Genomic DNA, 21,889 nt, shown 5'->3' on the forward strand with positions numbered 1-21,889 from the left:
GGCAAGGAGTGTTTGGAGCCAAAGTTTGAATGTTCTCCAAATGTAGAGCTGACGCGTTTAAAAAGAGGACCATGAAATCTTTTGGCTTTATTTATAATATAAAAGATGAAGGAAGATTGTAATAGATACACAATTCTAATTTCATGGAAAACGGTACTAATATTAATTTTCGTCGATCAGTGAAAGGGAGCGAACACCACAGAAAGTCTGAAGTCCGGCTTTATCTGGACATTCAGACTGGACGAATAAGTAAAAATGGAAAATGATAATAATAGTAAAAAAATTATCCGTTCCCGGCACTCTTCAGTAAGCAGGAGTGAATATAATAGGAAATCAATCTTAAGCCAGCTATTTTTAGCGATCTAGGGTGCCAGAAGGGATCAGTGCATGAACGTGTTGTAGAAACAGGTAAAGAAGATCACAACAACAGACTAGATACTAGTATATTAGTGGATTTCTTAAATTTGCGTATTTCATATGGTTTAGGATTTATAAGTAATGTTTTTTTACTAATTATGAATTAGAAAATAGCCTGAATAATGATGACACTAATGTCGTAGTTTAATGAAGTCAAAACCTTGAGTATATTGTTTAACCTGTCCACAAAGTCAGAATAAATTTGCAGTTCTTAGATATACGAAGAGTTTCAATACATATAACAAGAGCACTAGAGATAAAGGAATTACTGTGACAAAACCTGGAAGCGGAAAAGTTAAATGTCTGTTTTATTGTATTGTTTAGCGTACAAATGGTTCGTCTAGAATATTTGTAAGAATTTCTTCTTTAGTAATATGCATGACAGCTAATTCATCCACATATCTAAATGGATGTAAATTAAAATTAGGTTTATAAATATTAGACAAGTCATTATAGACTTACATTATATTATATTATATTAGATATTAGATTAATATTATTAATATTAATTGTTAAATAAATGTACTCATAATATGAGAGAGAAAGGCCCGCAAAAAATGTACGGGTATTATTTCCATGCGTTTGCGATTTAATTAAATAATCTGTCACCTAATTTACAAAAACAATTGTCTGGGATGAATTGTAGTAGAGATCATCTTGATCATCTTGATCACCGTGACTCCTGCTGATCTTCGAACTGGTCGAGCGGGCGCCAATAATTTTTCCATTTGTCCCGATCGCGTGCCAAAGTCACCCAGTGGTTCCACTTTTCGCGTGGGACACAAAGAGCTTCATAATTTTCTTTGAAGGACTTCTCGAAGAAATCTGACCGTCGGGCCAGTGGTCTTCCTGTAGTGCGCTTAATATCGCGGGGAACCCAGTCGCTCACGGCTTTGGTTCAACAGTTGTCGTTAAAGCCCATCACGTGTAAGGTCCACCTTGTTTTACTTTCCTTGGCAAACGCGGCGGCTTCTCTAATCTTCGATCGCTGATGTAGGAAAGAACTTCGAATCCCGTCCCTCACTTGCGTGAAACGGGATGCTCCTAGCATCACTCTCTCAACTGCGCGTTCAATGACGCTTACCGCGATTTCTTTCTGCCGGGGCTTCCGAAGCATAGGTCGAAGCAGGAAGTACGGTGGTGTTGAAGAGGTGAGCACTGAGTCGGATGTTTCTGGTCTTCTTCACTACATCCTCGATGCTCTTATACGCTTTCCAAGCTGCTTGTGTCCTCCTGCCCAGCTCGGGGGTCAGGTCGTTCATCATGTTCAATCCCCGACCCTGATAAACGTAGCTGGTGCACTCCCATATGTTCGTTCCGTTGAGCGTGAATGGGGCATCCGAGACCCATCCGTTCCGCATGAACATGTTCTTTTGCAGATTCAGCCGAAGAACGATGCATCCGCATGCTTCGTCGAATTCAGTCAGCATTCGTTCCGCTTGTTTGATACAAATTGTTATCAGTACGATGTCATCAGCAAAGCGCAAATGGTGTAGCTGCCGACCATCAACCTTCACTCCCATGTCGTCCCATTCCAACTTTCGCATTGCTTTCTCGAGTGTGGCTGTGAAAATTTGGATGAGATTGTATCACCCTCTCGGGCCCCCTGTGTTCACGTCAATGATGATATTCTTGTAGATTGGTGAAATTCGTCTCGTGAAGTTACTGTACAATTCTCGAAGTACCTTTATGTACTGAGTAGGGACGCCTTGGTTGTCCAAGGCTTCCACGACCGCTTCCGTCTCAACTGAGTCGAAGGCCTTCTTCAAGTCGATGAAGGTGAGACAGAGCGGCACATTGTACTCTCGAGATACTTCTATGAGTTTTGAAACCGTGCGTATGTAGTAACTCGTACTGAATGCTTTTCGAATGCCTGCTTGCTCTCATGGCTGTCCTTCATCCAGGACTTTTTCAATCCTATTAAGGGTCACTCTTGTAAAGGGCTTGTAGATGACGGACAGTAAGCAGATTGGACGAGTTACCGATGTCATGTGCCTCTCCCTTTTTATACAAAAACACGGTCTTGCTGGTCTTCCACTGTTTAGAAACCTTGCATTCCGACAGGTAACATGTAAAGAGCCTCGCCAGGGTGTTGATGAGTACTGGCGGAAGGCTATTCAGGTGTTCTGGTCCTATTCTGTCGGGATCGGGTGCGGTACGATTTCCTACCGACATGATAGCATGTCGTACTTCGGACGGAAGAACCTTTGCAATGACATGTCGGTCTTCCCTCAGATGGTGAGGAGGCAAGTGGACATGGTTGTTGAAAGGATCAGAGTAGAAGTGGTAGATGATTTTCTCCTTCTCGATGCAATAGCTGTTCCCTTTGGGTTCCGGAGAGCAGTCATCCTCGTCTTGCGACTGGCGAAGTCTCGACGGGCATAGCGGATGCTTTTTCCCGCCTCTGCAGCTTCAGTCAGCACTTCTGCTCTTCTCTCTTTAAGGTCTTCTTTTATCGCCGCTCTGCAAAACCTTGCGAGCTCGTACGTGAGTTCTTGGTTACCTGCGGCAAGTGATGCCCCACGCTGGCGTATTAGTTTAAGAGTTTTAAGAATCAGACGTCTCTCCGTGGTTTTAAAGCTCTCGGGCTCCCTCGTGCAGTTGTGAAGGTGTCCAACGAGCGGGCATATTCCTCGTCGATGTTGTCCACTGCGGAATCTTCCTAAAAGCCGGGTAGAGTAGCGAGTAGATCCCAGTCAATGACTGTTCTGAGACTTCGTTCTCTGAACTTCGCGGCTTTTTCTTCTCTCCGAGCAAACAAAAATCTTTTCCGGAGAAGGCGATAGTCCGATCCCGTATAAAACTTTGGCTCAACAGCGACATCCGTCAGGCAAAACCTTTTACTGACGATGATATGGTCAATTTCATTATGATACCCTCCATCGGGAGACCCCCACGTCCAGAGTTAAGAGGAGGGCTTCTGGTATTGCGAGTTCCCATGGATGGTCTTAGTCCTCATTATGAATTTGGAGGGTTTCTCCCCCTGTTCATTCCACTGTAGGCCGTGGGTCCCGATGTGAAGCTGCTCAGGCGTTCTTCTTGGGCCAAATTTGGCGTTGAAATCGCCAATTGTGACTTTGTAGAAGGCATGATCTTTTCAGTAGAACTTCTCCGGGTCCGTATAGAAAGCTTCGACTTCTTCTTCTTTGTAGCTTGATGTTGGAACGTAAGCGACGTAGATAGTAGTAATTTATACCTAATAATAAGAGAATAATTTGACTCCACTTTTTATGGATATCATAAATTATATTAATATTATTAGTAGATATTATAATTAAGGAAATCTATTATTTTGTAGTAAATGTTAGAGGCATTGTTTAGTAAACCCATCTCTTTAAAACTGGGAATAAGATAATATGCTTTGCAAGTAATACTGTAATTGATCCAGCTTTATCTAAGGGGCATAAAATAAAATATTTTGTATGTGATTGAGTTCTGTATAGTACGAAGAAATCCAATCCTTCTTAATACTCTTGAAAAGGCGGGTTTAGCGCAGTCGGTTAGAAGTGGGATGTAGCCACACGGTCGATTGTTCGAAATCGCCTTGGTGTCACCCAAGCCCTACCTGGATCGATAAATTAGTTCCTGACTTGTCAGGGAGGACAAAAACACTGCTTGATTTTCGGCTGGCACTCGCAAGTCATTGTATAGACCAACACACGTTCCCAAACAACAACGATTACGAATTCCAGTAAAACGAGTCTGCTCATCCTAAGTTAATTGATACATCAGTAACTTTATACTTTTTAAATAGTCTTGAAAAGAATGTATGGTAGGTAGCATGTAGATTGTTCTTATAGAAGTCGGAAACGTTATGAGTATGGTAATCATTCAATTTATAGCTTTTTTCTTAGTTTTGGATGCTGCAGTTTTTATGACATTTTCCATTGGATGATATATCTGGAAATTAGTGACATTCATGGGTAGTCTGAATTTTGTACTTTGGTTTAGTATGTTGTAACTCGCCGATAGTCAAGTTTAAGCAACAGCCAAGATTGTTAACAAACTTTGTTACGGCTAACGTTTCGACGCTGTCGCCTTCGTCAGAGCCTGGAAAATAAGAACATTTGCAGTATATCGTCTCAAATGCCTCATCCAGGACAAATCATCAGCCCCCAGGATATTACAGCCGGAAACAAAACCAGAAGAGCCTAAATCGTTGTGCCTACCTCAGTAGTCGAATTGCCGAGATGTTAGCGGATATCCGCGTAGTGCAATCGCCCCGTTAATACTAATTAGGATGCAATCCGCATATGACCCCGTAAATCGTGTAAAACATGTGGGGACCAATACATCGGCGAAACAGAGCGACTTCTTTGTGTTCGCATTAAAGAACATCTAAATGGGATGAAACAATCGAATGCAGCAACTCCCCTCTGAGCTCACTGCAGACAATGTCATGAAAATGTTCCTTTCTGCATAGCTGCCACGATCCTATCGCACGAACCCGAAATTATAGCTCGCAGAACTTTAGAAGTGTTTTGGATAAATGCAAAAAAATGAATAGAAAGGAAGAGTGCTTAACCGTGACCAACGAGCTGGCTCTGTATCAAGACCTTTGCGGGTGACGGGGTCATACGCGGATTGTATCCTAATTAGTATTAGCGGAGCGATTGCATCACGCGGATATCCGCTAACATCTCGGCAACACGGCTGAGGTAGGCACAATGATTTAGGCTGTTTTGGTTTTGTTTCCGGGTGTAATGGATAAATGACTGATGATGATCTTAGGGGATGATGACTTGTTCTGGATGAGGCATTTGAGAGGATACATTGCAAATGTTCTTACTTTCCAGGCTCTGACGAAGGCGACAACGCCGAAACGTTAGCCGTAATAAAGTTTGTTAGCAATCTCGGTTGTTGCTTAAATTTAACTATCGACAAGTTGCAATCTCTATGTCAAGATTCAAGGAAGGTCGAAGTTTCGCGCTTCTGGAAGTATGTTGTAGACTTTATAGTTTTCAGATATATTAACATCTTCCGTTATAATGTGTTATGGAGAGAGTCTATATAATTTCAAAATTACTGCAAACACATGGGATAGTAGATGTATCCAAATCTTGAATGCTTTTGAGAAACTTGTTATAGCTATATATCTTAGTGGACATAGCTTTGGAAATTCATGAATTATTCAAAGAAAGACCAGAACACAGCTATGAATTTAAGAGAGCAAAATAAGAAGCCACAACCAGGAATATAAAAAGTCAATAATTAATTAGTATTGATTTCTTATATTCTTGAAAATGATTGGTCCTACACCTAAAATTGTCTACACGGCACCTTAAGACCCAGCTTTAACTAACGGGATAAGCTCAAAATTTGTATGGACATGCAGGTCGAACGAATGTCCCGATTTCTCTAGATAGCAAGAGGGTAAACGGGATCAGATCATAGATCAGTGGACATGTTGATGAGTTTGCCTGACAACATTTTTTTGTCTTCCGCTTTTTTTAAGCGATAAAAACCTTGTTTGCTGCGACCATTCGATTGTGAATAATGAATCGGAATCAACCTTTCTTGCTGGAACAACCATAAGATGTAGCGATCATTGCAGAGTGAGTTGTTTTTGTTTCTGCTCAGATAATCGTGATGTGTCCACAGCAACTCACTTTTTAATGCAACTTTTCCAAGATTTCATACAACGACCCTCCTGGAATCTATTTATTTCCTTGAAAACACCTATAGGTGTTTTCAAGGAAAATCAATTCAATAAAATCAGAAACAGGAGACAACGAAGTTCACTAGAATTTCGCCTAAATTTCAGACTTTGGCACTTTTCAGCATATTGTGACCCGATCGAGATGTCATTCTCCCGAAGGTTGGAAATCCTCATAGAGATCCCTTTCCAAGCCCTAGAAATTGTAGTAGAACAACGGTTACCACAGTTTGGGTGACGGACTTAACGCACAACGTGCGAAGTGATCTTAAGTGAAAGGGTTTACCAGTTTTGTTATCCCAAGACGGCTAACCATCAATGAGAGAGAGTAAGGACTAATTGTAGAAAAAAGTAAAAAAAAGAGCTTAAAACGCGGAATTCCAATTAGCCGGTGTCATAGAAGAATAACGGAAGGAAAAAAAATCTGCGCCAAAAATACGGATCAACTCGTTGTTTAGTGTGGTCGACACTGAAGAAATAACTTGCTCGTGGTCTCTGACACAATGAAATTTCACTCCTCGCTCATACTTAGTATAGTAAGGACATTCAAATTGGAAATCTTGTTTTGGAATATTTTTGGTTTTGGACTAGTCATAACTTCAACAGGAAATGAGCTGAGCCAACACGCAAATTTGGTGAAGAGAGGATTTGACATAAATCATGAACGACATACATATTATAAACAAAATAAATTATGATCCTAAACATTAAATAAAAACAATAAAACAAACAATAACCAAAAATAACACAAATAGAATTATGCAAATCAAAGCCACTTGTACTCACACTCGCTGGTCCAGAAATCCAACAGTTGCTTGTCTTTAGCTCATTCGCAAGACACGAAAGCACAAAATTAGATTATTGGCTGTTCTTTTACACTTCAAACACTTCACATTCAGAGTTATAAGTCGAGTTTTATAAGAGGGAAGTGTTTCAGGGTAAAGCAGACTGAGAAAGCATCTATCATAAACGAATCTGGTGGAAATTTTTGTGCTTTTCCCAACTTTTTAAGATCCTTCGCTAAGTACGGAGTATAAATTGGCGTGGCGTTATTTCAGATGTTGCGAAATATCTGTCTTGTGAGGAATAAAAAGAAGTGCCAGCTAATAAATTTTCTGGAATGTTTAACGACCAGGAATAGATTCCAGAGATTTATTCGTGAATAGCGAAGCTGGTGGCTAGCAGTGGATGGAGATTCCATGTATGTGCGATCGGTCGCTCGGCAGTGTTCTAGGTCAACAAAGCCTCTCGTCCACCCGTGGTCGATAAAGTCGGCCTGTCTGGAAGGAAAAGAACACTAGCAAATCATTATATAAGCCGTATACCCATTCTTCGATCCCTGCGAAACTTTAGTACAATTCGTTAAGATATGAAGAAAGAAAAAGACACCTTGTTCGGACCTGGTGAGCCTCTCTTTTGGGCCTAAAAAAGTAGATGTCATGGTCCTTGCGTCCATCCATGAAGAACAGAAAACATTGGCTCTCTAGCTCCAAAAGAAGCAAATTATAGAGTCAGACAGACTCACACACTAACACACAGACAACGGCGAGACAAGGAAAATACGCTGTGAAGAGTGATTATTTCATAATTTTGTAATTAAAAAACATGGGTAGCTTTGAGAAAAAATTAATGATCTATCTATCAATCATATCTATCTATCACATATATCCATCCATCTATCTAGAACACAGATTCGACTTACATATAAAGCAACTTTACCATCGCAAATTTCCTTAAATCATAATTGTACACCACCAACCATTCGCAACCGAAACTATCATTAATACGAAAACTCCTGAGGTTTGCCAGATAGGTATTGAAGTCTACGTAATCACGATGGTTTTCGTGTGATGGGTTCTGCACTTTGCGGACCTAAGCGAAAAAAAGTGGTAAGTTAAGATCCAGATTCATCCTTTACTCTTGTTTTAATGGCTATTGTAGCAAGTTGGTGCGTCGTGGGTAGGCAACGATTCGGAAAACCCGTTCGAAACAGCCTTCACTAAGAAAGAACGAATTCTGCTGAGAGAAACCTTCCAGGTATTGCGATGACTTCTTGCTGATAAAAATCAGAAAGACCGAACGAACGTCCAGCAGCTCACCGAGAGCTCCTTGTTTTCAAAAACTATTCCATGAGCCTTTACGTAGGCTTAATAATTCTAAGTTTTTATACTTAATGAGCAACAAACTCAAAAAGGACTGCAAGAACTATTTGTGTTGAGTGTTGCAACTTAAACAGCAGCAGTTTCTAAAGCACATTAATAATTCTTGATTTGGAAGACTCAGAGAGCAAAGCAACAGGCGAAAAACGTCATAAGACAAGCTTACTAATTCGTTTGCCTCCCTGTGTATTAAATATTTTAGGGTAGGAAAGGAGAACATAAAGGGCTAACTCCTAATACTTTGAGATGTTAGAAAAAGGTGAGAAGCCAAAAATCCCTTATCGAAGCAATCTAAAGATGATTAAGGCGAAGTCTACATATAGAGTTTTGTTGTAGACGTACAGTATGCTTTATTTGAATAAAACGTAATTCCAAACTTTAACGATAATTTTTGTTCAGTCTTAACAGCAATTTTTGTTTTGTCTCTCTTGACATCTGTTTGTTTGTGACATTTGTTTATTTTCAGCGTTTGGATGATCCTAAGGAGATTGTAGGAGTTATATTTGTCGACATCGTTAACGAAGTTGAACCAGATCTTAAGAAGGTAACTACTTCTCAACAACGCTTCACCACCACTCCAACATTTTGAATAACTCAAGTGATTTTTATTGATCATACTTTTTTTCTTGTGAAGACTAAGTGCCGTTTCAATCCCATGCTGCTAGAAGTATAGCTTGACACCTATCTCTAAAGATGAAAAAGAACTGTACTTTGTGTCGAATGCGCTAATTCAGTGAGTGCAGCACTTCGGCCGCAAGATATCTTTTCTCTTTGTAGTTTGATCAAAACGACATTAAGATTGGTGCAGTTGCATAAGTGGCTGTGCTCGAAGCGGCTCGGTTAAGCTAGCAGTTGGGATCGAGATAGGACCATCGCAATTTGCAGCGGTGAGTGGTACTAGCAAAAGTCCTCTCTCGACCTTAAAGGCATCACCCCACAAATCTGGGGTGGTGCAGATTTCAGGTGGAGAGTTCCTATACGGGGTCGTATATTATGGAGAGGAGGGTGATCCCATCCATTTCTTCCAAATTGCTGTAATAAACGGCCCGGAAGATGCGGCGCGTGCACAAGGCTGGCGCGCTCCGATCGAACTCCTTGTAGAAAATAGCGTGCCGGAACGCTCGAAGTCGTATCTTCAGGGCCATTTTTATGGCAATTAGGAAGAAATAGACGGTAACACCCTTTTCTCCATAATCTACGACTCCGTATAGGCATAACCCACCTGAAACCCGCACCACCCCAGATTCGTGAAGTGATGCCTTTAACGGCAACGCTCCACCGCACCGCTCACAGCCCGGCCGCTTATGCAACTACATCGAGCTTCATGTGGTTTTGACCCGCCTATGTCTCACAAGTCCCTTTCTATCTCATTTTATATACGAAACAATCTCTTGCTACATTTTCCATTGCAAACTCGATATCTGACTCAGTACTTTTTACAAAGTTTTATCAAGGAATATCATAGAATATCATAAGAATGTCATAAAATCATAGGAATAAGAAGATAAGATAATAATATCATGACCATGCTATTATTATCTTATCTTCTTATTCCTAGCCGCTACGCAACACGAGCTGCTTTTCATCCCTATTACTCCTCTGCGCGCCTTTTTCTTTACATGTTTGCCTTAGGTTGGTATTATTCTCAGAAAGTGCTTCCTCAGAAAGTGGAAACACGAATGAAACCGGCTTAAATAGTAGCCAGCAGTTTACATGATCTGACGAGGAACGCTATGTTTATCAGTGCTATGGTGTCGTTCACGTCACTTTATGTTAAACATCATTCATTCATAGCTGCTGGAAAAAAACAGGAAGAAAACGCATATTTCGAGTAATGGTTTAGATTTGTGTCTATATTATATTGGAATCGAAGGAGTGTTTGGAGCTGAAGTTTGAATATTCCCCAAGTGTAGAACTGCCGCGTTTAGAAAGAAAACTATGAAATCTTTTGCTTTTATTTAGGAAGAAAATGTTGTTAGGGAAACAGAATACGGATTTTACAGAAAATGTCACTACCATTAATTTTTGATTAATTTCGACTAATTGATTAGTGAATGCGAGCGAAGAGAACACCACAAAAAAGTCTGATGTCCGGTTTTAGCCGGACATTCAAACTGGTGTAGTATAATGTAGAAAATAAAAATAATAAGAATATCATAAGAATAATATCATAGAATATTATTCTTATGATATCAAGAATATCATAAGAATATAACTTAAATTTCGCACAAGAAGGAACCTAAGTCTATACTACCAGCGAATAATAATGACGAACTGTCCGCAAGTAATTGCAGCATTACAGCACCAGCAGTATGTATCAAAGATTACAATGAATTATCAAGGATGCCATAAAACAACATAATTCTTACAAATCTATTAGCCATGAGCTAATCTTCACCATGCATAAAAGCATGGAAAAATATGTGAGACGTACGACATCATTACCGAGGAAGAAATAAGGTCCCGGGCAGAAAACAGATGTGAATATCCCGGCAGTCTGAATGTACGATTCGCGCCGTCGAGTCTAACGGTCAGCTGCATATTCATTCATTAGGTTGGCGAATACTTATCCCCATATTTAAACAATCCCATCTAAACTAAATGGAGCATAATAAAGCATCTCTAACATGAATGAAATATCACTGAGATTCTTTCCCATTTACTGAAACGTTCAAAAGTTGTATTCCATCTGCGTAAGCGTTCCAATAGGTATGGTATGTACGTATGTGATCGGGCGGGTGTAATGTAGCGGCTAGAGGTTCCGCTTCCTGCACGATCGATCGGACGTTCGAATCTGCCCTAGTGCTCACCAAGCCTTTCATCCCTCCGGGATCGATAAATTGGTACCAGACTTGTCTGGGAGGATAGAAACACTGACTTGACACATCGGCTAGCCACCGCAAGTCATTGTATAGGCCAGTTACACGTTCGTAAACCTCAAACGATTCTGAATTGAAGTGAATGTGGGGGCGCATACCAAGCGGAATGATTAACGCCAGAAACTTCGTCCTTTTTAACTTTATGTACGTATGTATTGACAATAGTCACCAAGACACAAAATTTTCATCCACAACTAGACATTAGTAGATGTCGCCGGTTTGCTGGTTTGAAGAGCGTTTTGAATGATAGTCTGCTGGAACTTCTGAGATTAAGAGTAATCGTTTAAGAGAAACCCTTCTTATTTCTGATTCCCTTAGTTGCATAATATGCGACCACCCATTGTAGCGGTGAGAAGCGCTTTGATTCTTTTCGTATACTCTTTTCATTGGGTTCAGAAGTATGTAAGTCGCAAGCGTTTTTATCAAGGTGAAAAATGCACATAAAATCGAAAACGATTAATAAAATATTTTCCAGTGATCGGCAACGACAGATATGAAGTTCTCGATTCCCTTTCTTGTTGCAGGTTTTTGGCGTCGAAAGAGCACCTAAAGCTGCAATGTTAAAAATGCCGAAGTTTGGTGGTCACGTAGCGCGTTTCACTGATCTCATAGACCAGGTGAGGTTATCTAGACTGCATATCTCTCATCAAGTGAGGGTATTGTGGATGACCTGATTCTTACGATAAGCCACCCACCTAGGAACTGATGTGCATTTCTTCCAAAATCTGTGTTCTAGAGACGCAAGAAAGTAAATTGAAGGGGTTTTGCGGCAGTCTGATGCGTCATTGTAAGAAGTCGTCAATTCACAATTCGTCGATGGTGACAATGATTTTACAAATAGATATGACAATGAGTGCAATGCTTTAGACGACGTCCATGCTCGGGTACACAGAGAATCTGTTAGGCGCATGGCAAATGGTCCGAAAAACGGGACGAATTCACGTTAAACAAGGGTAGGAATGAAGATTCAGTGCGTTTCGATTATGGCTGCATGGTTACGAATGGTTCCAGATTCTTAGAGCAGAACCAAAATCAGCTCGAGAAGAACTATTTTGAGGTTGTCATGAACACATTTATCGATCGCTTCATTCCGTTCCTTACTGGAGAACAGGTCCGTTGGATCATTTTTGAACCAAAAGCTGCTAACGAATACCAGGACTAAGAATTTGAAGTTTTGCAAGTCTGAGAAGAAAACGTTGCTGGTAGAGTTGCTACATGTCTTTCACAGATTTCAATCTCTTAGGAGTTATTGGCTCCCGATGCCAATGAGAAGAAGAAAGTGCGATTTGCTCAAAGTTATGCTCCTTCACAAATCATAGAAGTGTGGAAAAGGTAAGACTATTTTTTCACTTGTATTTTGCTCGCATATTCATTAATCCCATCCATATTATACTCCCTTTCTCGGCAAACACAGCACGTCATAGAGAAAGGAGACTAAGACGAGAAAGAAAATAAGGAAACGTTAGCGAAAGGAATCAGGCTTTCGTTGAAATTGAGACATGCTAAGACAGCTGCGGAGTTAAGAAGAGGCTAGCAAAACACTGAGTCGGAGAAACAATGTCTATAATGGAATGAGGAAAGGAATTAAAATGACTTTAATTTAACGTCACTAAACTCAGACGCAACAATTCTGGGATTTCAATGTGGTTTTTGCAAAAGATTGCGAAGCTGAGTTCTACGCATTGGTAGCTAGTATTCGAAACGTTGTTTGCACGTACCAGATCATTCTAATAGTCGGTTTTCCCGACGAAGCAACTTTTTAGAACCGAACTGATGATTAGATAGAGGTACCCAAACTTCAGCCATTGTATCGGTGTGAAGAGTTGCCCGCCAAACAAACTGATTAATCTGGTGATCCTGATCTTCCTGACATTTCGATTTGTATATGTATGTAGATTTGATGTTTCGTATTCTTCTGATGGCAGTTGTACGCTGAAAAAAGGCAACCGTTTTCTTCTAAGCTTTTCCGGCCAGATTTAATATGCTCCGACTCGTTAGGCGTGACACACAGGAAGACTGTCAGCATATTTAAACTACGGTAAAAGGATAGTTGCGATCTCGGCGCTTCAGTTTTAGCCATGATAGAGAGGTTGGCGCATGTGTGATAATAGCAAAAAAGTAAAGTCACCTGCGTATCAATCCGTTTGGGATGCGTCAACGCGTACACTTCAGTTCAGAATCGTTTGAGATACCGGAACGCATGTTGTCCTATAAAATGGCTTGCAGGACCCAGCCGGTAATCAAGTCAGTGTTTTCATCCTCCCGCAAGTCTGGTACTAATTTACAACGGAGGGATGAAGGGGATGGTTAGCACTAGGGCGGATTCGAACCCCCGATCGTGCAGACAGCAGAAACTCTGACCGACTGCGTCACACTCGCCCCTGCACGTGTGATGTGTGTGTGAACATCGAAAGACTCGATAACATCACAATGGTTGTCAAAATACGTTTTTTTAAAGGCATCACCCCACGAATCTGGGGTGGTACGGATTTATTGAGAGAAGGATGATTCCGTTCATTTCTTCCTAATTGCCGTAGAGAACGGCCCGGAAGATACGGCTTCAAGCGTTGCGGCGCACTATTTTCCACAAGGAGTTCGACTGGAGCACGCCAGCCTTGTGCGCGCCGCATCTCCGAGACGTTTTTTTACGGCAATTAGGAAGAAATGGACGGAATCACCCCCATTTCCATAATCTACTATCCCGTATACGAGTACTCCACCTGAAATCTGCACCACCTCAGATTCGTGGGGTGATGCCTTTAAAGGCAGCGTACCACGAAATTGACGCAGTGTGGAAATCACATGGAAAATATAGAGATCGGTGTGTAGATTACAAATGCGAGACTAGCTTCGTCCAATTCTCCCAAATATCCCCAAAAACCTCATTCATTCTTACGATGTGAGTTGGATCGCGCCGCATGTGCTAGCGGTCGAGGGTCGATAATGTCTCCTTCCTATTCATGTAAAGTCAATGAATAGGCTCCTGAAGAGGCCGGACCACTAAGACGACTCCTAGCTCTCCTTTTTTTCAAAAAATATATATCATTTATGTAACGCTGGCATCAATAAGTTGGACATCTGAAGATTCTCTTTGATTCCAATCGTACTCGGTAGTTATAGCCTTGACAGGGCAGTTGCTCCGAACGTGTATGAAAATCCCTGTCATTAATAAAACGCTTCACTTACACATAGAGTTGTTTTCAGATTCTTCAACTTAATCTCCGCTCAGATGACGGACTCCTTCGAGCTTGAGCGCACTAAGCAAAGAAACGCACAGAGTCAAAAAACTCTCGCGCCTCATCAGCACATCGAACAAAGCGAGAGGATGAAAAAGCGGATACAGGTATCGAGTTTGAACAACAACACTTTCGTCAGCAATAAATTTCTTCATCTTAAGTTGAGTTTCATAGTTTTGACTTGTTTCTGTTTAAAGCATAACAGTTACGTTATTCTAGAAACCTTTCATCCCTCTGTCCCATCTCAGTAATGGTAATTTGACTCTTTCTTTGTATGACCGTGCTAAGCGGATCGAGGCTCAGTCCATTAAAAATTGTCGGACACAACAAAGAACGACGTTCCGAAGCAACTGTCTTCGATGTTTCTGGAAATTATTTATGATGTTATTTTTCCGACAGCGATAGAAGTCTCAAAAAAATCTGCAGCAGTATTATCTGTTTTAAGAAAATGCTTAGCCATAACCGTCCAAACATGTAGTAGTTGCGGAAGTTCTCGACAATGAGCACCGGTAGGAGGCGTACTTTTCAAGAATGGCAGTAAAAAAAAACCGCAAGCATGCAGGAATCAGAAGTCTTGGGCATCCAAAAGATTCAGGTTATCTGGCCAGGCGACTCTTCAAATAAGAGCGCTGAACTGTAGGTAGGTAAAAAAGTCCGATCTAACGGGTGTAATAAATTTCTCTTCCGATACGCCGAGGCCGTGTTGTCCCCAAAGTCTCTTCCTGCTAGATTTGCAGCCTCTTCATCAAGATTCTTGAAATGGTATTTTTCCAAACTACCTACTCCAGTCCCATTTGTAATTATCACTCTCTTCGTTCTTTCAATGCACTATTGCTACCTAGGAGAAACAGAGCGAGATGGAGAATACGACAGGACTGCAAGAACCAAAGGAACAAGAACAAATGTTTGAAGATCCATTTTGATTTCATGTTGCTTCCAAAGAAGGAAAGTCCCTAGTCGGTAAATTGAATTTTTATACTGTGAAGATGTGAATATTGCTCAGTTATCAATAAACTGAAAATTTTGCGCTGCTGTTTTATTTATTTTTAAAGAACAGACACACGGACAAGTCTTCAAAATCTCTCATGTTTGGAAGAAATGAGGATCCCATTTCGGAAAAAACGAAAAATACTCACAATTAGAGAAGATTAGATCACAAACATTTTGTGGTGAACTAGAATGACATATATCAAGTTGAATGTGAACGCCAAAGTGGCTCTTCATACTGGTTTGCAATATCTCTAAAATACAGACTGTGTGGCGGGATAGGACGAAAGGCGGTTACCGAGTGTTGTTTGCGCTGCAGGCGTCGTAGAAAAACTGCAGGTGAGATATCCACAAGATTATATCCAATAATCCTGTATAACGGTATCCACGTGTTTCCGCAAGTATGAAAGCCATCTGATTGTATTATTTACGACGATGTCCCACTCAAACTGGACGGAAGTTCTACGATTCCGTGTTTTAACCATAACAAATTCATCTTTCACTGCAGGCGAAAAAAAAAACCTAATTCGATACACACATACACGAATATGCACCAAAAATGACTAGATACTTCCTGGGAATTTCTAAAGTGGGATTTCGGCTACGTAAAAAAATGAATAAATAACGAAATAAAATAAAATAAAATAAAATCGAAGGCCATGTTTTACGCACATGGTGTTTCCTGCAAAGCGTGGTCCTGCAAGCCCACCTTATTGCACAAGCGTGATGATTCGGTGAGAAAAGTAACGGTGTTTAATTGCACGAAAGTTGCATCTGCTCGCAACCTATTTCTGGAAGTAATATTTTGACCGAAATGCAGTCCTTCCACTGGAGCAGTCTCAAACCGTAGATCCTCTCTTTATGTTTAAACTTCGAGGCCAACGCTTCTCGAGAAAATTCGCTTTTGTTAAAGGCATCACCCCACGAATCTGAGGTGGTGCAGATTCTAGTTGGAGTATTCTTATAAGGGATAGTAAATTATGGAGAGGAGTATGATTACGTCTATTTCTTCATAAATGCCGTAAAAAACGGCCGAAAGATGCGGCGCCGCACAAGGCTGGTGCGCTCCAGTGGAACTCCCTGTAGAAAATAGGGCTCCAAAACGCCTGAAGCCGTATCTTCCGGGCCGTTTTTTTACGGCAATTACGAAGAAATGGACGGAATCACCGTCCTCCCCGTAATCTACTATCCCTTATAAGAATACCACCTCAGATTCGTGGAGTGATGCCTTTAAGGAGAGGTGAGGCTTAGACGATTCTTTGTGGATATGAACACCTGAAAGCTCCAATTTAATGGTAAGCGTTTACGCAAATATTCGCTATGACTTTAATAAAGTTCTCTTCTAAAAAAATGCTCAGCTAATTTCTCACTCGCGAAATCAAGCCAATAAACTGTTTCACTAGATGTTGCAGTAGAAAAGAAGTTTTTTCTCAGAAGTTTTACTGTGCCTCTTTCATGGAATTCCTACTCTTTAATGGGATACTACTATGGTGGCACCTCTATTCCTTTCCCGTCCAGAATAACGTGTCGATAAACTTCATCGTGATTCGTTATTTCCACGCCTTCGTCTTCTTCGCCATCGTATGCCGTCGATGAGCAGATCCATGTCCATCTTCTTCGTTCTTTAGCTAGAGCTTGCACATAGCTTGCTTCTATCTATCCTTCCCCATTCCATTGTCTACGGAAAGTTGCGTCTCGATTGAACGTCCTTTCAACCTCTATTGTCCTCAGATATTTTACCACTTACGCCCAAAACTTTCTTTCATGACTAGGAGGCAGTTCTTCGATTAGAGTCTCGGATATTCAAGGACATTAACTTGGAGAAGGCATGTATGTATGTATGTATGTATGTTGTATGTATGTATGTATGTATGTATGTATGTATGTATGTATGTATGTATGTATGTATGTATGTATGTATGTATGTATGTATGTATGTATGTATGTATGTATGTATGTATGTATGTATGTATGTATGTATGTATGTATGTATGTATGTATGTATGTATGTATGTATGTATGTATGTATGTATGTATGTATGTATGTATGTATGTATGTATGTATGTATGTGTATGTATGTATGTATGTATGTATGTATGTATGTATGTATGTATGTATGTATGTATGTATGTATGTATGTATGTATGTATGTATGTATGTATGTATGTATGTATGTATGTATGTATGTATGTATGTATGTATGTATGTATGTATGTATGTATGTATGTATGTATGTATGTATGTATGTATGTATGTATGTTGTATGTATGTATGTATGTATGTATGTATGTATGTATGTATGTATGTATGTATGTATGTATGTATGTATGTATGTATGTATGTATGTATGTATGTATGTATGTATGTATGTATGTATGTATGTATGTATGTATGTATGTATGTATGTATGTATGTATGTATGTATGTATGTATGTATGTATGTATGTATGTATGTATGTATGTATGTATGTATGTATGTATGTATGTATGTATGTATGTATGTATGTATGTATGTATGTATGTATGTATGTATGTATGTATGTATGTATGTATGTATGTATGTATGTATGTATGTATGTATGTATGTATGTATGTATGTATGTATGTATGTATGTATGTATGTATGTATGTATGTATGTATGTATGTATGTATGTATGTATGTATGTATGTATGTATGTATGTATGTATGTATGTATGTATGTATGTATGTATGTATGTATGTATGTATGTATGTATGTATGTATGTATGTATGTATGTATGTATGTATGTATGTATGTATGTATGTATGTATGTATGTATGTATGTATGTATGTATGTATGTATGTATGTATGTATGTATGTATGTATGTATGTATGTATGTATGTATGTATGTATGTATGTATGTATGTATGTATGTATGTATGTATGCATTCCTGCTGATGATACTTCGCTGCATTCACTCTCGTTCGTTGAATCAAGCAGAGCATAATGAACGAGTTATGTAGTGTAAGCATGTAGTATACTTAAATCAAATACAACATATTTTTCGCACAAACACGGTGCATAATTCCTAGTTTTTCATGCTCCTTTTCATTCTACACTTTCTAAAACCCTGCTTTTCATAACTACTTTCTACTATCCTGTCATGTTCTATTCGATTCAGTAGTTTCAATAACCCTCATTTTCAAATTTTGTTCGTTCTATTTCCTTGCAACTACGTAGTTGTCTGGGTCTCTTATTAGATCTTCTTCTTTCCTTGCAACTGTGTCGCTGTCTGTGTTTCTATAGCAAAGAAACCATCTAGTAGGATGGTCGTCTCGGTCTCCATAGGGCGTGGCCTTGTCGAGGCATGCTGGCGCATCTCCCGGCATATCCTCTGGACACTTAATGTCTCGGAGGCATTCGCGAAGAATCGGCCGGGACCCTCTTTACCGTTCCCCCATGCAAAGGCTAACTTCTACCGCGGCATTTGAACCGAAAGTGTTTCCCTTGCAGCGTCCTGAATGCACTTTGTGAAGGAATCTGCATCGCAAAGCTTCTTCCTGGTTCGTATTCCAAAATGAATAGACACACGTTGGCGGTGATTCGTTCTGCATTCTTCGTCTTTCAGACCTCCGACCTTGGTTTTCAGTTGGGGAGGAACTCCTCGATTGCTCTTGTGGAACCGTATCTTGAAGAACTGGACGGTGGTCAGAGTCGAAAGCAACGTTCCAAACAGCTCTAAATTTTCGGGTATCCGACTGAGGAAAGTTCTTCTTCACAATGTTGTCGGGCTGAAGTTTAAGAGTCCCATCTTCCGCTTGCGCTGCTCTGAAGGCGTTAGAAGGGTTACCCCTGCCACGTGAGCCGATGGCGTCGATGATTCCTCTTAAACGTGGAGGCGATGATGGGGTCCGTCTGTTCACATAAGTCGACTAGACTGTCACCGTTGTCCGATGTGCGCTCTGCCGGATAATACCATTTTCCTAGCACATAGGATTGAAGTTCAAGCCCCATGTTCGCATTTTTTTTATTCCGACAATGACCACCTGCTCTCTTGGTATTTTAGGAATCAACACATTGAGTTCATCATAGAAGGCTTCCATACTGCTGTCCTCAGCAGTTTCTGTAGGTGCGTGAGCACTCACGATCCGGAGTTTTCGTCCTCTGCGATTCTGCAGTTGTGCAAAGGCCCATCTAGACGATGTTTAGCCAAATTCCTCCATGTTGTAATCGTTTCTCACAGCGATCGCGCAGCCACCTACTTTGTTCTCATCAGCGTCGATGCAGTATATGGTGTAATTATCGATGCTGATGACGGGACGACCTCTCATGCGTGTTTCCTGTAGTGCAGCAAAGGACACACAGAGATGTCGGAGAAGCCAAGATAGGGCGGTTTGTTGAAGTTCACTCGACAGTATTCTGCATTTCAGCGTGCAGAAACGATTGCTTGTTGCTAAAGATATCATGCTCCCTTCAGGAAGTTGACCTTTCAGGTGATGGTCTTTGGCGATGTGCTGGATGACAGCACATTTTCGTAATGTATGGGAGTCTTTTGCCATACAACAGTGTACTTTATATGGCTCGTACGTTTTCAACGCATACACTCGAACACCTGATTATGTTCAGTTGAAACAGGGCCAACACGACCAGCTATCATGCTATATAATAACGCGCTTAGTTCATGTGTGTTTGTCTGTGTGTCACGAAAATACATCATAATGATGCAAAACTGCACCGGTGAGATGCTATTCCATCGCCATGCACCTGATAGGTGAGCACTCTACCTTTTATCCACTGTCCAAAGTTATGTAGCCATCTATGTTGTCTTTGATAAGACAAGTTAGTTTCTCTCATATGTTAGTGAGGGTAAATAAACTTCTATGTGAATGTATACTTCCAGATTTGCAAACTGTCATGCTATATAATAACGAGCTTATTCCGTCACGTGTGAGTTTGTGTATGCGTGTGTATCAGTCAAGAAATTCTGAAAAGAGAGGGAGACGGATACCATGGCGTCGGTTTGGTGCGCTGGAGCCCCAACGCGGTACAATTGGGTGAGACGGGTACTACTGGTCGAATTCGTGTTCCGGAGCCAGATAGCTGTAAAATGGGGTGGGACGGGTCCCACGGGGCTTTAGCCGGACGTTCAGGCTGGTATATAAATATTTATTTATTTATTTACCAGCCTGATCGTCTGGCTAAAGGCGGACTTGTGGTTTTTTTTTTGGTGTTCGCTTCGCTCGCCTTCACCGATCAATAAAAATAACAGTAACGACATTTATTGTAAAATTAGAATTGCTTTTTTCTATCAACGCTCTCTTCAATTCTTTTTTACTCGAAGATTTAAGCATAGATGTAAGATTTTATGGTTTTTTCCTAAGCGCGTCAGTGCTATATTTGGAGAACGACCAAACTTTATTTTATATCTATGTTCCTCTCAAACCTCCGCAATCTGTAAACATTATTCGAAGTATGAGTTTATAGTATCTCAACTAATAGCAAAAAACGATGTGCTAACATGAAATGACGTGAATATCGCGTAATCGCGTAAACTGTTGGCTACAATGTATTGTATTTAAGCAGACGTTCGCACGTGCATTTCCTCTTTTTGAAGAAAGTATGTTAGCAGCATCATAGAGACATGCTGGGAAATAGACATGTGAAGGAACCATAGAAACCCATTCTACTGTGCTGGGGATCGTGCACCAATCCGACGCAGTGGAACCCGTCCCCCAACTCTATAGCTTTTTGGCACCGGCGCACCACTTCAACCCTGTGGGACCCGTCCCAGCGTTTTACAGCTATCAGGCTCCGAGGCACAAATTCGACGCCGTAGTGACCGTCTCACATAATTTTAAAGCGTTGAGGCTCCAGCGCAGCAAACCGACGTCATGGTGTCCGTCTCCCTCTCTTTTCGGAATTTCTTGACTGATACACGCGCATACACAAACTCACACGTGACAGAATAACCTCGTTATTATATAGCATGATAGTTTGCAAATCTGGAAGTATACATTCACATAGAAGTTTATTTACCGTCACTAACATATGAGAGAAACTAACTTGTTTATCAAAGCCAACATACATAGCGATATAGCCTTGGACAATGGCGAAATGGTTGAGTGCTCGCCAATCAGGTGCATGACGATGATTCTGCCAGAGTCAAGCGTGTGTAGAGAATGCTCAACAGGAGTCGTAAGAGGGGTCGGCAAATTAAGAAAAAATTAAAGTAGGGGTCCGAAAATTGGAAAAAATGAAAGGAGCAAAGAGGAAAGGAAGAGGTTGTGGTCGACTTTAAATAAACACATATTAAGGCGTACAATAGCGTAATTTAGGGTGCAATATTCAGCAGAAAAATAGAAGTGAAAACTGCTTTTTTTCAAACGTGGTGCAGTAACTTGAAGGAGGATCAGCAGTGAATGGCATGATTTCACCGCATATCAGAAGACATTCACAACTGAAACGTATTCAAAAAAACGTCAATGCTGCATCAAAATAAATTTGTTTAATATTTGAATAAACGAATGAAGAAAACTCGCGGTTGCGGTTGAAGAAGACTATTGTAGCATAAATAGTTAAGCTAAAAAGAT

The 21,889-nt window shown here is 40.5% G+C and overlaps 5 protein-coding genes across 5 annotated transcripts; 2 read left to right on the forward strand and 3 right to left on the reverse strand.

Annotated features, from left to right (window-relative positions):
- Nucleotides 1–1,487: 1,487 nt before the first annotated feature.
- Nucleotides 1,488–1,964, reverse strand: RB195_018974 (uncharacterized protein; the record flags this gene model as incomplete). The annotated part of the gene is made up of 1 exon (XM_064186619.1): nucleotides 1,488–1,964. The coding sequence occupies one exon, from the start codon at nucleotides 1,962–1,964 to the stop codon at nucleotides 1,488–1,490; it is 477 nt and encodes a 158-aa protein (XP_064042501.1).
- On the reverse strand, nucleotides 1,488–3,357 carry RB195_018975 (uncharacterized protein; the record flags this gene model as incomplete). The annotated part of the gene is made up of 5 exons (XM_064186620.1): nucleotides 1,488–1,981; nucleotides 2,084–2,233; nucleotides 2,400–2,821; nucleotides 2,890–3,079; nucleotides 3,255–3,357. The coding sequence occupies 5 exons, from the start codon at nucleotides 3,355–3,357 to the stop codon at nucleotides 1,488–1,490; spliced, it is 1,359 nt and encodes a 452-aa protein (XP_064042500.1).
- Nucleotides 2,368–2,802, forward strand: RB195_018976 (uncharacterized protein; the record flags this gene model as incomplete). Its single annotated transcript, XM_064186621.1, has 1 exon — nucleotides 2,368–2,802. One exon carries the CDS (start codon nucleotides 2,368–2,370, stop codon nucleotides 2,800–2,802), a length of 435 nt encoding a protein of 144 aa, XP_064042502.1.
- A 4,566-nt stretch (nucleotides 3,358–7,923) lies between the features above and the next one.
- On the forward strand, nucleotides 7,924–15,270 carry RB195_018977 (uncharacterized protein; the record flags this gene model as incomplete). The annotated part of the gene is made up of 9 exons (XM_013440706.2): nucleotides 7,924–7,962; nucleotides 8,015–8,110; nucleotides 8,699–8,776; nucleotides 11,636–11,728; nucleotides 11,979–12,064; nucleotides 12,123–12,222; nucleotides 12,355–12,443; nucleotides 14,316–14,454; nucleotides 15,190–15,270. 9 exons carry the CDS (start codon nucleotides 7,924–7,926, stop codon nucleotides 15,268–15,270), a joined length of 801 nt encoding a protein of 266 aa, XP_013296160.2.
- A 3,247-nt stretch (nucleotides 15,271–18,517) lies between these two features.
- RB195_018978 (uncharacterized protein) lies at nucleotides 18,518–19,630 on the reverse strand (the record flags this gene model as incomplete). The annotated part of the gene is made up of 4 exons (XM_064186622.1): nucleotides 18,518–18,693; nucleotides 18,937–19,231; nucleotides 19,346–19,471; nucleotides 19,562–19,630. 4 exons carry the CDS (start codon nucleotides 19,628–19,630, stop codon nucleotides 18,518–18,520), a joined length of 666 nt encoding a protein of 221 aa, XP_064042503.1.
- Between the last annotated feature and the right edge of the window lie 2,259 nt (nucleotides 19,631–21,889).

This window comes from Necator americanus, chromosome II (assembly GCF_031761385.1).
Source record: "Necator americanus strain Aroian chromosome II, whole genome shotgun sequence".
Lineage (NCBI taxonomy): Eukaryota > Metazoa > Nematoda > Chromadorea > Rhabditida > Ancylostomatidae > Necator > Necator americanus.